Below are 13778 nucleotides of genomic sequence, written 5' to 3'. Positions count from 1 at the left end.
TCAAAGATGTTTCCCTCTGCCTCGTGTTGACCATGTCACAAACTCACGATGGTGCCCTTCTCAAAATGGTGTTTGACTGACTGGTCCGAAAAGGTAGTCTCACTTGGCCAGACTTACACACAGGCATCGGATGGGAACGAGACTTCCAGAAGGGTAACAAAGGTATCAACTTCAGTCCAATTACTTCATACCTTAACCCCTGACGTCATGTCTTAACACCGTACCATAGGTGTCCGTATCTGTAAAAGTGCTTGAGCGATATCCTATGTCAATGTATAGTGTGACAGATTACTGCTGAAATAGATGTAATCATTATGCAACTTACTATTGTATTCTAGTCAGTTTGAGTACGATCTAGCCAATTCTGCTGTTGTAGAATTGTTCAATGGAATGTTTTACAGATACAGTGAGTTTAGGGGATTAAACAGGTAACTTTCAGATGACTTTGGCTTTGAAGGGGTGGCGGTGGAGGAAATGATTTAAGTGGGGAAAGACGGGTGGAACTGCTCTCAGCAACATCAAAGCTCTACTTACCATTAGAGCAATTTTAGCAGCTTAGCTAATAGTGGTAGAGGATTGAGCCAGAGGTAGCATCTGAAGAAAGCCATGCCTGAGTGTCAAATGGCACGAGTGTCAAATGGCACCCTATTCCCTATATAGTGCACTACTTTTGACCAGGGGCCCAATCATTATCTCACTATGTAGGGAATAGGGTTCTATTTGGGATGTAGCACATGACTACCAACGACAAGAATGCTTTGAAATTCTCGTGTTAAACCACAAGTAGACCGGAGAGCCCACTGACCTAACTCTCCAGAAATGTGCTTAGCAGCTAAAGCTTCACCACCACCACACAATGAAGTCTATGGAGAACTCAGAGAAAACTGATGAACAAGTGTTTATCTGTATTTTCCTGGAAGTATTGAAATGAATGGAAGATACTGTATCTCTCTGTCTTGGTGGTTTAAAATGAAATTCTTGAAAGGGTTTTGTTTGACCTTTAAAGAAGCGTCTGTTGGTTCGTTAGAATGTACAGGTAATTGACAAATTAAAGGAAACACCAACATAAAGTGTCTTAATAGGATGTTGGGCCACCACAGGCCGCCAGAACAGCTTTAATGGGCCTTGGCTTAGATTCTGCAAGTGTCTGGAACTCTATTAGAGGGATGCGACACCATTCTTCCATGAGAAATTCCATAATTTGCTGTTTTGTTGATGGTGCTGGAAAACGCTGTCTCAGGTGCCGCTCCAGAATCTCCCATAAGTGTTCAATTGTGTTGAGATCTGGTGACTGAGACGGCCATGGCATAGGGTTTACATATTTTTTTGCTCATCCAACCATTCAGTGACCACTCGTGCCCTGTGGATGGGGGAATATTTCATCCTATGGGGGGCATAGCCATGGTAACCAAAAGAATGGCCCAAATAAAAGCCTGCACAGCATTTTTATGCATGACCATAAGCGTGATGGGATATGCATTGCTTGATTAACTCAGGAACCACACCTGTGTGGAACTACATGCTTTCAATATACTTTGTATCCCTCATTTACTCAAGGGTTTCCATTACTTTGGCAGTTACCTGTATATCTGAATCAGTGTTCTGGCGTGCTGTAGCTGTATGACACAAAAAGAGGCTACAAATAAAGTATTATTATCACCATCATTTTTTATGGGAGTAGATCTCATTGATGACATTCTACCCTCTCTAGAGAGTACCCAGCTAGAGGACCCCCGGGCGGAGTGGAGGAAGGAGCAGGAGAGGATGTTGAAGGAGTACCTGACAGTGGCTCATGATGCCCTGGTCACCCAGAAAGAGCTGTACCAGGTGAAATGGATGGATGAATGGATGGAAGGATATATGGATGGATTTATGGGTAAATAAAATAATGACGGAATGGATTGGTGGGTGAAAGGATGGATGAATTAAAAAATAGGATGAGTGAATGGATGAACAAAGGAATGCATTACCAGGTCAAAGAGCAGTGTTCAATTGGGAGATCTGGTGACTAAGACACACACACCCTTTAAACCCCCTAATGCTCCTTTGAGACCCCTCTTTCAAAGTCACTGAGATCTCTTCTTCCAGCCATGGTAGCCAAAATAATGAGCAACTAGGCATTTTTATACATGATCCTAAGCATGACGGAATGTTAATTGTTTAATTAACTCAGGAACCACACCTGTGTGAAAGCACCTGCTTTTAATTGACTTTGTATCCCTCATTTACTCAAGTGTTTACTTGATTTACTTGTAGGGCATTGCTATTCCAACCAAAACTAAGATGGCAGCCAATCACCATCCCTGAAGTATCCATCAGTGGAGGCTGGCGAGGGGAGGACAGCTCATAATAATGGCTGGAATGAGCCATCCTCCTTTCATCAGCATCCACTGGTATTCATTTATCAAATGTGACAGACGATATGGAAGGAAAGTAGAAGCTTCTGGTTTTCTACTCATTTGATTCCTGCACGTTCAGAAAATCTGATCAAAAGGTCGGGAATGTCCCCGATCTACCAAAATGAGTTTGGAGATAGTCGGAAAAAACAAAAAGACAAAAATGTTTACCCGCAGCGATGTGAGAATGATTTATTTCATCATATCGCGTAGTCAGCAGCACTGCAGAAATGGCACCCTTTCCTGAGCTATTCTCTCTTCCTCCCTCTTTCTTCTCCAACTCTTCTTGATCTATTTATTGCTTTCAACATCTATCAATCTTCCTGTCTTATTTACCACCCCACTGGGCTCACCACGTCATTTTAACGTGGACATTTTTGGTTGAGACGTTGATCAATGAGCCTTTATTCACCCCCTCAAAAAGACTGCCATAAGTTTGTTGAATTCCCAATGTGTTATCACTATGCTTTCAACTATCTAAAAGTACAACCAAATTCCAATAGAAAAACAATGTCCGATTTTTTGCTTAGTTGTCATCTAAATGTGTTATCACCGCACTTTCAACAATTTAAAAGCACAACAAAGTTCAAATGGGAAAACAATGTCAGATATTTTGCATTTATACAACAACTTAATGTCTTATCACTGTGTTTCATCTAATAGCACAACCAAATGACCTGGATTGCAGTTGAGAATACATTGAAAGTACATTTGCAAGTGATCAATGCTGTTCGAGATTCTGTGACATATTTATGTTGTGAAGATCTCCACCGACATGCGACCTTTGCATGCTATCTTGAACAAACATATTTTCTATGATTACATAATACGACTTTTATAGTTACAGTAACCTCAAAATGTGGCCATGGTTTAGTTACTCATTTTAAGGTTTAATAAAAAACTGTTACATTAGTTTGTAAGATAGACTATGTACTGTATTACAAGTCATATCGAATTGTGTTTGGTTAATAACACTACCAAATATCAACATTAAAGGAGATGTATCTAATGCTTGGATAGTTCCATCTGAACCACTGGATCAATCCTATTCTTTAACTTTTATTTTTGGTTTCGTTGGCGACGTGAATCCAACATATAATTTGTTAACAAGTTAATAGGCAAGTTAAGATTACATTTGACATCAACCAAAGCTTGAAGCCCTAGGCCTATCTATATGTATTGTCTATTTTTAGTTGAAACCTGGGTTGAATTGAAACAATAGCTGTGGATGACTTCGCAAATGTTACATAGGCCTAAATGACTTATAGAGTATGGTTAGATTTCATTTGCTTTATTAAGCCTACCCTTTGGAATGACTTCGATAGCAACAGTGAATCTATTTAGTTATGAAGAGATCTCTCAATAATAATTCTCATGATTGCACATTGCTAGTAGTCAGTGACAAATATCAAAGCTAAGCAGGACTGGTTAACACCCTGGATGGGAGACCAAATGGATAGCTGTAGATAGATTACCTCTCCAGTAGGAGGTGCTGCCTAGCCTATTGCTTTTTTCTGATAGTAGATATAACATTGAAGATCTAACACTATTTCAAAGGTACAAATTCAACATATTATATAAGGGTTTGTCTATAATTGAGATTACCTTGATGATGTAATTCTGTGGTTGAAATTTCACCCTCAAAACAACAGTTTACATTGATGACTTTTTGCAAATCCAATGTATTATTCACATCGATTCCAAGTCACAATACGTTGACAAATTACGTTGAGACAACATTGATTCAAACAGTTTGTGCCCACTGGGACCTCTCATCCATCTCCTCTCCTCCCGCCCTGTCTCTACCTGTCTCTCAACTTCTCTAATGTTCATGTCCTCTCTTGAATGTCATATCAACAATATCTCCGGCTCTGCCCTACACTGACCCGTCTTCCATCTATTCTCCTCCCTTCTGGCTGTCTCTCTATCTACCTCTCTGTATTACTCCATTGCTCCCTTGAATTTCAAACAATATTTCCAGCCATGCACTTCTGACCCGATTGCCCTCTCCATCTCCTCCCTGGTCTGAATGAGCAGCTTGTGATGCAGGTCTGAATGAGCAGCCTGCGAGGCTGATGAGATGAGGAGAGGAAAGGAAAGGAAAGAGAAAGAGAAAGGTGCTGTGTACCTCACATCCAAAAATTACATCACACGGACTCTGAGATAAAGACATATCCCAGCTTTGATCAGAGAATGACATTTTATTCGGTAAAGGCCCACCTACAGGAGGATCAAAGGTCCTCTCATAAAGTAAAAAGGATTCATATTGCTATGGACAGAAGTTAACAAAAAGGTAACAATTGGTTGAGAATGGTTGGGAAAAGTTTGAAAAAAAAAAACATCAAAAAAGTCTGTGTATTCCTAGAAATAGATTGTCTCACTATAGTTCCTTTTGAAGGGGAGATAAACTTTTTCCAATTATTTGTACAGAAAATGTGTCAAATTGCATCCTAGCCCAAAGAGAACAGACAAGCAATTGAAATTGTAATAAAACTGGTGTTTTTCCCCCTGGCCCAGAGTTCACTCAAGGCAATGTCTTGTAGTCTACGTACCCTGTAGTGTGACTCCATAATGCCTTGCAGGATTACAGCTGATGTTTAACCGCAGGAGAGAAGAGCAATGTGATTATTTCACTAGTCACAAAAACAATGCTGTTAGTCTATTACTTTTATTATTGATCTATGCGTGAGAATCAGCAGGTCTCTAGATAATCACGTGTTGCCTATCCGCCAGGCCTATTTACAAAGCTGAAATATGCACTGATTCACCCATAACAGTCAGAAATAGAAAATATAATTCTATACCATAGAATTATATTGAGTGTACAAAACATTAAGAACACCTTAAGAACACCATTACCTCCTAATATTGACCTGGTCAGTTTATGTCATGGAAAGAGCAGGTGTTCATAATGTTCTGTACACCCAGTGTATAGACTTATAGGATGCCCTTTACAAAAAGTTGAGGCACCACACCCTAATGGAGTAATTTCCCTCCCTTATTCGTATCACAATGACCTTTTACCAGTTCAATATAGACACCAATAAAATATATTTTTGGGGGTATTACAGCAATCACAGATTGTCCCTTTAAAGTTATGCAGTGTTGTTAAACTTTCTCTATTATTACATTCAATAATTATTTCCCCAGGTTTATGTAGATATTGAATTATCTGGGGACATATCATATTTTATCCCTGTCACTGTCCCATCATCCTATCTGCCTATATTTTGCAATGGTGCATATTTCACCGTTCCAAAACTTTTTCTCCCAGTTCTTGCATAGAGCGACAGCGGCGGATAACAAAACTATTTAACGCGGCGGTGTAATGTGTCCCGCTTATCTGGAATGGGGAATGGGACCAAATACTTCTATGGGACCAGTGTAACAAGTTGTCTTGACAACACACATTTTCCACTGGTGATGTCTTGGAAAGGGTTAAGCCGCAGGAATGCAACACTCAGGAATGTGCATGCAAATAGATTTATGCTAATGATATGCTAATGTTCCGTTGGCTGGGAACGGAGTCTGTCTGTCCGGGCCTATGTGTTCAGCTAGGAACCCAAGATGGAGGACAGGGGAAGGCAAAACATGGATCTTTACTGAGTTTTTCCTCGCTTTTTAGTATTCCACTGGAGTTTTTACCGTACTTATGGCGGAACTTTTAGAAGATGAACATGCCTAGAAAGGGGAATGGCCAGCTGCCGTTACCCGACGGCTGGGAAGAAACAAGGGACTTTGACGGCAAAGTGTTTTATATCGACCACAACACTAAACAAACAAGCTGGATAGACCCGAGGGACAGGTAAGCAAGAGTGCGGCTGTTTGCGAAACTTTGCGAAGTTGACACGGGCAGCGTTTGTAAACAGTTTATAAACAGTTGATACACACTTTTACGTAACGACACAAAAGGGTTTCGAACAAGCAAATGCCTTGAACAGTAACGTTAACTGTTAACTGTTACAGTAGCTAGTTGTATTTTTATAGTGTGAAACTATCAACACGCCTTTGCTAAGTTAGCTAGCATATCATAATGTTATTGCAAGAACGTGCAGAACGTGTCATTTGAGCATATCTAGTTATTGCAAAAACTCTGATAACTGATAGCTAGTTGCATAGTTTAGAGAAATTGAATTTCAGCTGGCTATGCCGGATGTAGCTAGCTGCTATCTATAGTTTGCTAACTGGATAGCTAACTTTCTGATGCCATGGTTTGGAAAAATTCCTTACGATGCTAACGTTAGCTAGTTTCACAATTTATATTAGGATTCAACAAGCCATAGCTAGCTAACGTAGCTAGCAACATTATTCTTATGAGCTAGCAAGCTATCAAACCAACGTGCTCATTTTATGCAACTACAGCAAACTCGTGAGCTCTGTTGTTGCTGAGATTCTAGAACTTCTACTGCGTATGATTCCATTTGATCAGAGAAGCAAATAGGTACAAAAATAAAAGCAATACTAAAGTTGTTACAGTAAAATAAGCTATAACGTTACACCCATTCTCACAGAGAAGCAAATATGTACAAAATAAAAGCAATACTAAAGTTATTACAGTAAAATAAGCTATTTCATTACAGATGGCTATACTTACTATTTATGAAAAGGCAATTAAAATGCTAAGCACAAACGCTAGGGAAGAAAGTGGAGTCTCCTGCACTTTCTGAAAGGACCCTGATAAGAATCTATGCCATTTTTTTTTAAAGCTCCAGCTCCCTAAGTTATCGTTTTGGCTTTTGTAAATGTTTGATTAAATTGTCATGAAAAATATGGTAATCTGAGATCCCCCAAATGTAGGGGCTCCCGAGTGGCGCAGCTGTCTAGGGCACTGTATCTCAGTGCTAGAGGTGTCACTACAGACCCTGGTTCGATTCCATTGTATCACAACCGGCCGTGATTGGGAGTCCCGTAGTGCGGTGCACAACTGGCCCAGCGCTGTCTGAGTTTGGCCGGGGTAGGCAGTCATTGTAAATAAGAATTTGTTTTTAACTGACTTGCCCAGTTAAATAAAGGTAAAATAAAATAAAACATTTCCTCTGGAGAAGTGAAGGCCTCCGGTGCAGATGTATGTTGCCTCCTATGAGCAGGTCTGCTCTAGCTCACTAATCACTGATATGCTGTGCCTTGGTATTGGAGAAATAAAAAACATTTAACACGCAAAACACAATCATCTTAAACTGTAGCATATTTGATTGGCATATTATTATAGGCTAATTTCATGGGGAGGAAGAAACCTAACAGCCCATTGCTTTCAATAATAGGCTAATTCTGTACATTAGCCGGTATTGACACGCACACTTAATTCAATTGAGGTCTTTCTTACCCGTGTTTTATTACATTAGGTTCACCACACGACACAAGCCACTTATGACAAACCATTAAGCTCTAATTATGAGGATAATTGGTCAGAAAGTCCGGCCGTAATGGAAGGATAATGCCTAGCTGCACTATGGAAATGTGAGATTCGTTAATGCTAATTTAGTTGTACGTTACAGTGTCGAGTCATGCATAGATAGAAAATGGGTCGCTTGATTAAAACGCTCAATGACTGAACCTTTCTAGTCATTAGCCTAAGTTCTATTATTGAATTCAATTTGCTTCATATCAATCGCAACAGTAGTCCTATATTGTTGTCATATTGACGCCTCATCATATGCATGTCAGATGTGTGTTGCTGATTGAAACCTAAAGAGTCTGAAGAGAAGGCCATTGTGACACTGTGCTGGAAACGGATGTTCCAGTCTGTGCTCACTCAGACCCCCCTAAGCTAAACGAGCGAGGGTATAATTGAAGCCAAATGCTTCTATAGTGTGTCTTAATGCCCTATACTGTTAGAAAACGGCGAGCCTATAATAGGTGGCATGCCAGCCGTTCCTATGAGGCCACCACCAACACCACCAGGCATTGTGAATGATATACATCAAGTTGCTCCCACTTAGAAACCAGCCAAAACACCATTATCCACGGTTCCCTCCCTCCACCTGAACTGCGTCTAGATTCTACACATTCTAGAATGATATGAACCTTCTAGAATGATAGGCTAATACCTCTAATTCTAGAACGGTGTTAATCGGCAAGAATGGTAGGATGCCGTGTCAGGGTGGAAGGGAATCATACTCAGCCCCTTTTCACAATCTCAATCTTGGCCCAGGCTCAGAAATGCTAACGGTATTCACGACCCTAAGGACCTTGCCGTGATATGTTGAGGGGAAGAAATCATATATTCTGTAAACATATTTGAACCATAGGGGTATGTAGGTCTACTACTATTAGGCTACTATTGGTTCTGGCCCTGTATTGTCTGTCGATGCATTGTCGTGAAGAACATAACGGTTATAAAGATAGTGTGTACTGTGATAAGAGGGTTTGCCTGACTAATATATCCTCTGTGTTACCGGCGGCCGTAGCTTTGGCTGCGCGCCCTGTTTCTTTCCACCTCTGCTACACCTCACCCTCCTGTTCAGGAGAGAAGTTGCAGGTAGGCACAGATCTAGGATCAGCTTATTCATCCGGGCTACTGTGCACTTTGAGATTCTTTACTTTGACGAAGTAAAAGTACATTTCTTTTGATTTTCCCATGATGTCAACGAAGTTCCTAGATCAGTAGTCCTACTCTGAGACTCTTTATGAGTATGGGCCCAGGGGAGATTGTGCTGTCTGGCTTGTAGGGCTGGGAATTGCCAGTGACATCAAGATACGATATTATCAGGATACCTAGATGTCGAAAAGATATGTATTGCGATTCTATATGTACTACGATTCGATTCTGTGATTTAATTTTGATTTGATGTTCCAAACATATTGCTCACTATGTCTGCTGCAGAGAGACAAGAGAGACCATGAGAAAACAAGTTTTGATCAGTCAGGGAAATAAAAGTGCTGAAAACATGCTGGTTCACTATTTAAAAAGAAGATGGAGAACAAGCTACAGGGGAGTCAAATAATCTAATATCATCCAAAAATAATATTGTGATGTGTAACTGTATCAACCCCCCACACCATTACTGGCTTGTAGTAATCCAATGCCGTTGTAGGCCTATGCACTTAATGGTGTTAATTGAGGCCGCTTGTTGACAGCTTGGAGACAGTTTGGAAACGCAAGGAAAGCGACTTGATGCATTTTGCTGAAATGTTCTATGATTTGGTGAATGTTGCCATCATATTGTTTTGTTTGGTTGCCAGGTACAGGTTCAGTGCATCATAATAACCATGACGTGATGGATTGATGGAACAGAGACATGCATAGTGTGCCGCAAAGAATAACTCACTTCCTCCGTATAATTTGTCCATTAATGATTCTCCATTGACATAGGATGGAACTTTTCATCATAAGATGGATTCGTGTATGGGAATTGGGAAAAGTCCCGTTGCCAGATAGCAACAGGTGTTTCATATTTACAAATGATCTGCCCCTGTACTCTGGGATTATGAAGTAAAGTTGGAGAGCACGAACCCTGTCAACGCAATATCCCCCAATTCATCCCAAAAGGATGTGTTTTAAAAAGATTTTGGTGTGTGCGTGTGTGTGTTATACTTGGAATCCAAGTGGACCCTCCCACCTTTAGCATAGCACTCCGCCAAGCCGCGCCAAGACTGTCTCATGCTTCGCCTGCACGTCATCCCCTCTCATCCCCATGGTTACAGTAAGGCCAGGGACTAGACCTGTTCTGTTCAGTCAAGCAGAGGGGACCCTGGCTTGCCAGTGAAGGAATACACATTTTTGGCAGGAAAAAGGAATCCCTCTCTTTTTTTCCACCTTTCTCCCTTGCTTTCCCTCGCCTCTCAAATTCACATTTAAACGAGCTTCATTGTCCGAGTCCTAACTGACAGGAGTGATTTAACGTTGTGCAAACAATGTAAGTTCTACAATATGGTTGACAAATTATTTCAATCTCTCTCGCTCTCCATCCTTCTCTTCTTTCTCACTCCCCCTCTCTCTTCCCCCTCTGCCTCCCCCTTTTCTATTTCACTTTCAACTCTCCCTCAGACATCCTCCTTCCTCTATCTTTTCCCCTCATTCTTTCTCTCTCCTCCCCCTGACGTCTGAAAGGCCCAGCCGTCCAGATCTCAGATTTATGAGAGAGTGGCTGAGAATAAGAGGCAGTGTCAGAGTGCTGCACCACATTCCTGAGCCCTCCCTCCCCCCCTGTCTAAATCACCCAGAAAAGAGAGGAACGTAAAATGACTCCCTCCTCACTGCTCCAGCCCCAAAAATGTTTATTTCCAGAAGAGGAGGCAGAGATAAGACTCCAGCCCAAGTTTCTCCCCTCCCATGCACACACAGGCGCGCGTACACACGCACAAATTCTCTTGGCCCTCTGTTTGGAGCTTGACCCGTTTAATTGGGGCGAATTTGTACAAGCACGGCCTCTGCCACAAAAGTCTTCCCTCTCTCTCTCTCCTTTTTCTTCTTCATTTTTTTGGCGCTCTGTATGACTTTGTTGGCACGGTGGGGGGGGGGGCGATAATAAAAGAAGTGATGTAAATCGTGGCTTTTCACAGCTGCTGGCGTCTGTGCTTGAGTCTGAATGAGAGGGAGAAGAGAGAGGAAGGGGGAAATAGAGGGAAGACAAAAACAAGAGTGTGTGGTAGCCTTGGAGACCAGAAAACATGGCCGCGTCCTGTAATGTGCGACACACATGGCCGTCCACAGGCCACGGTTTCCTGCTCCTCCACTGGCCGGCCAACATATTCCTAGGGGCTAGGCTGAATGCTTTCAATGTGTCTCTATCTAGTAGCCTGCCACTGTATGTTTTCACTTGTATTCAGCTAACCAAGGTTGTAACGTTCAGTTGAATTAGGTGTTAGTGCTTGGCTGGAACAAAAGCCTGCACGCCTGTTACTGACCTCTTCCATAGAGCATCTCTTGACACAGGGGTCAACATTCTGTGTGAAAGTGAATTTCAACAAAGTAGGCCCGTCTGGAGATGTAGCAGCTAGTTTGTTTTGTTGTGGTCTGATAGGCTAATTGCTTAGGTGCAAAATTAGCTTTGGCCAGAAACGAAGCACTAACTCACATTTGGGGTTTCCATTGTCAGGATGGTTACAGGTTGTTTCTCACATCCATTCAACAATCAGCCTGTTCTGTTCTGGAGATACTGTCAGAGACAGTGACTAATGGGAGTCTCTTTTAGTCTCTTTATGTCCCCTCAGCCGACCATTGCGGTGAGAAATAGGCCCAGGCCTAGAGACCTTGGATCATTATTACCATGACGACAGTGGACAGTGTACAGTCCAATCATTCCACCCCACCTTTCCTGTTGTCTTCCTCTTATCTCTCCCTCACATACCTCCTCTTCACACACTCGCACACCCACTCCTCTCTGTAGTGGTGATGTTTGGCTCCTCTTCTGTTGGTCGGGACGCATCAAAAGGTGCTAGTCAGTCAGACATCTTATCTCAGCCACAGCAACAAGCTCCAGTCCAGGTCTTTGTGTCCCACTGCTGACTGTGTGGCTGGCAACCTCAGTGATTTGTCCTTTGATGTGTGAAGGGCCAGATTAACACTTTTCCATCTTTTGGACATGATGTCATTTGTAGCAGTCTTGGTTGTTGTGCAGGGGAAGGAGGTGCCCAGAGGTGATGTATGGGGCTGATGGAGGTGTTGGGCTGGCCATTGTGTGTGTGTGTGTGTGTGTGTGTGTGTGTGTGTGTGTGTGTGTGTGTGTGTGTGTGTGTGTGTGTGTGTGTGTGTGTGTGTGTGGGTTCAGAGCACAATGATGTGTGTATGGTGATACAGAATGTGTGACATGGCAGTTGGGTGAGGTGAGGATATCTCATTGTGGGGTGCGGGGTGGATAGCCAAGGTATGAGTGAGTTATCAATTTCTGGAATGTGGTACACACACACACACACACACACACACACACACACACACACACACACACACACACACTGAGGGGCAGACTACCTGTCAGAAGATAGTGTGACACACCATAGTGTGACTATTGAGGCGGCAGGTACGATTGAAGTCGGAAGTTTACATGCACCGTAGCCAGATACAGTTTTTCAAAATTCCTGACATTTAATCCTAATGAAAATTCCCTGTCTTAGGTCAGTTAGGATCACCACTTTATTTTAAGAATGTAAAATGTCAGAATAATAGTAGAGAGAATGATTTATTTCAGCTTTTATTTCTTTCATCACATTCTCTGTGGGTCAGAAGTTTACATACACTCAATTAGTATTTGGTAGCATTGCCTTTAAATTGTTTAACTTGGGTCAAACGTTTCGGGTAGCCTTCCACAAGCTTCCCACAACAAGTTGGGTGAATTTTGGCCCATTCCTCCTGACAGACCTGGTGTAACTGAGTCAGGTTTGTAGGCCTCCTTGCTCGCACACGCTTTTTCAGTTCTTCCCACAAATTTTCTATAGGATTGAGGTCAGGGCTTCGTGATGGCCACTTCAATACCTTGACTTTGTTGTCCTTAAACCATTTTGCCACAACTTTGGAAGTATGCTTGGGGTCATTGTCCACTTGGAAAACCCATTTGCGACTAAGCTTTAACTTCCTGACTGATGTCTTGAGATGTTGCTTCAATATATCCACATGATTTTCCATCCTCATGATGCTATCTATTTTGTGAAGTGCACCAGTCCCTCCTGCAGCAAAGCACCCCCACAACATGATGCTGCCACCCCCGTGCTTCACGGTTGGGATGGTGTTGTTTGGCTTGCAAGCCTCCCCCTTTTTCTTCCAAACATAATGATGGTCATTATGGCCAAACAGTTCTATTTTTGTTTCATCAGACCAGAGGACATTTCTCCAAAAAGTACAATCTTTGTCCCCATGTGCAGTTGCAAACCATATTCTGGCTCTTTTTATGGCGGTTTTGGAGCAGTGGCTTTTGGAGCAGTGGCTTCTTCCTTGGTGAGCGGCCTTTCAGGTTATGTCGTTATAGGACTCGTGTTACTATGGATATAGATACTTTGAACCTGTTTCCTCCAGCATCTTCACAAGGTCCTTTGCTGTTGTTCTGGGATTGATTTTCACTTTTCACATCAAAGTACGTTCATCTCTAGAAGACAGAACGCGTCTCCTTCCTGAGCGGTATGACGGCTGCGTGGTCTTATGGTGTTTACACTTGCGTACTATTGTTTGCACAGATGAACGTGGTACCTTCAGGCGTTTGGAAATTGCTCCCAAGGATGAGCCAGACTCAGGTCTTGGCTGATTTCTTTTGATTTTCCCATGATGTCAAGCAAACAGGTTTGAAGATAGGCCTTGAAATACATCCACAGGTACACCTCCAATTGACTCAAATGATGTCAATTAGCCTATCAGAAGCTTCTAAAGCCATGACATCATTTTATGGAATTTTCCAAGTTGTTTAAAGGCACAGTCAACTTAGTGTATGTAAACTTCTGACACATTGGACTTGT

General features: G+C 42.1%; 1 protein-coding gene across 1 annotated transcript in view; it reads left to right on the top strand.

Moving 5' to 3' along the window:
- Positions 1-5914: 5914 nt before the first annotated feature.
- LOC120034735 (protein WWC2-like) overlaps positions 5915-13778 on the top strand; it is a 45055-nt gene continuing 37191 nt past the window's right edge. Inside the window, exon 1 of the mRNA XM_038981338.1 lies at positions 5915-6201. Within this exon, the coding sequence (XP_038837266.1) occupies positions 6068-6201 (134 nt within the window). The 5' untranslated portion in view covers positions 5915-6067. The remainder of the gene's footprint in view (positions 6202-13778) is intronic.

The sequence above is a fragment of the Salvelinus namaycush genome, chromosome 42 (genome assembly GCF_016432855.1).
Source record: "Salvelinus namaycush isolate Seneca chromosome 42, SaNama_1.0, whole genome shotgun sequence".
Taxonomy (NCBI): Eukaryota; Metazoa; Chordata; class Actinopteri; order Salmoniformes; family Salmonidae; genus Salvelinus; species Salvelinus namaycush.
The sequence above is the reverse complement of the archived record's forward strand: the minus strand, read 5'-3'. Positions and strand labels throughout refer to the sequence as shown.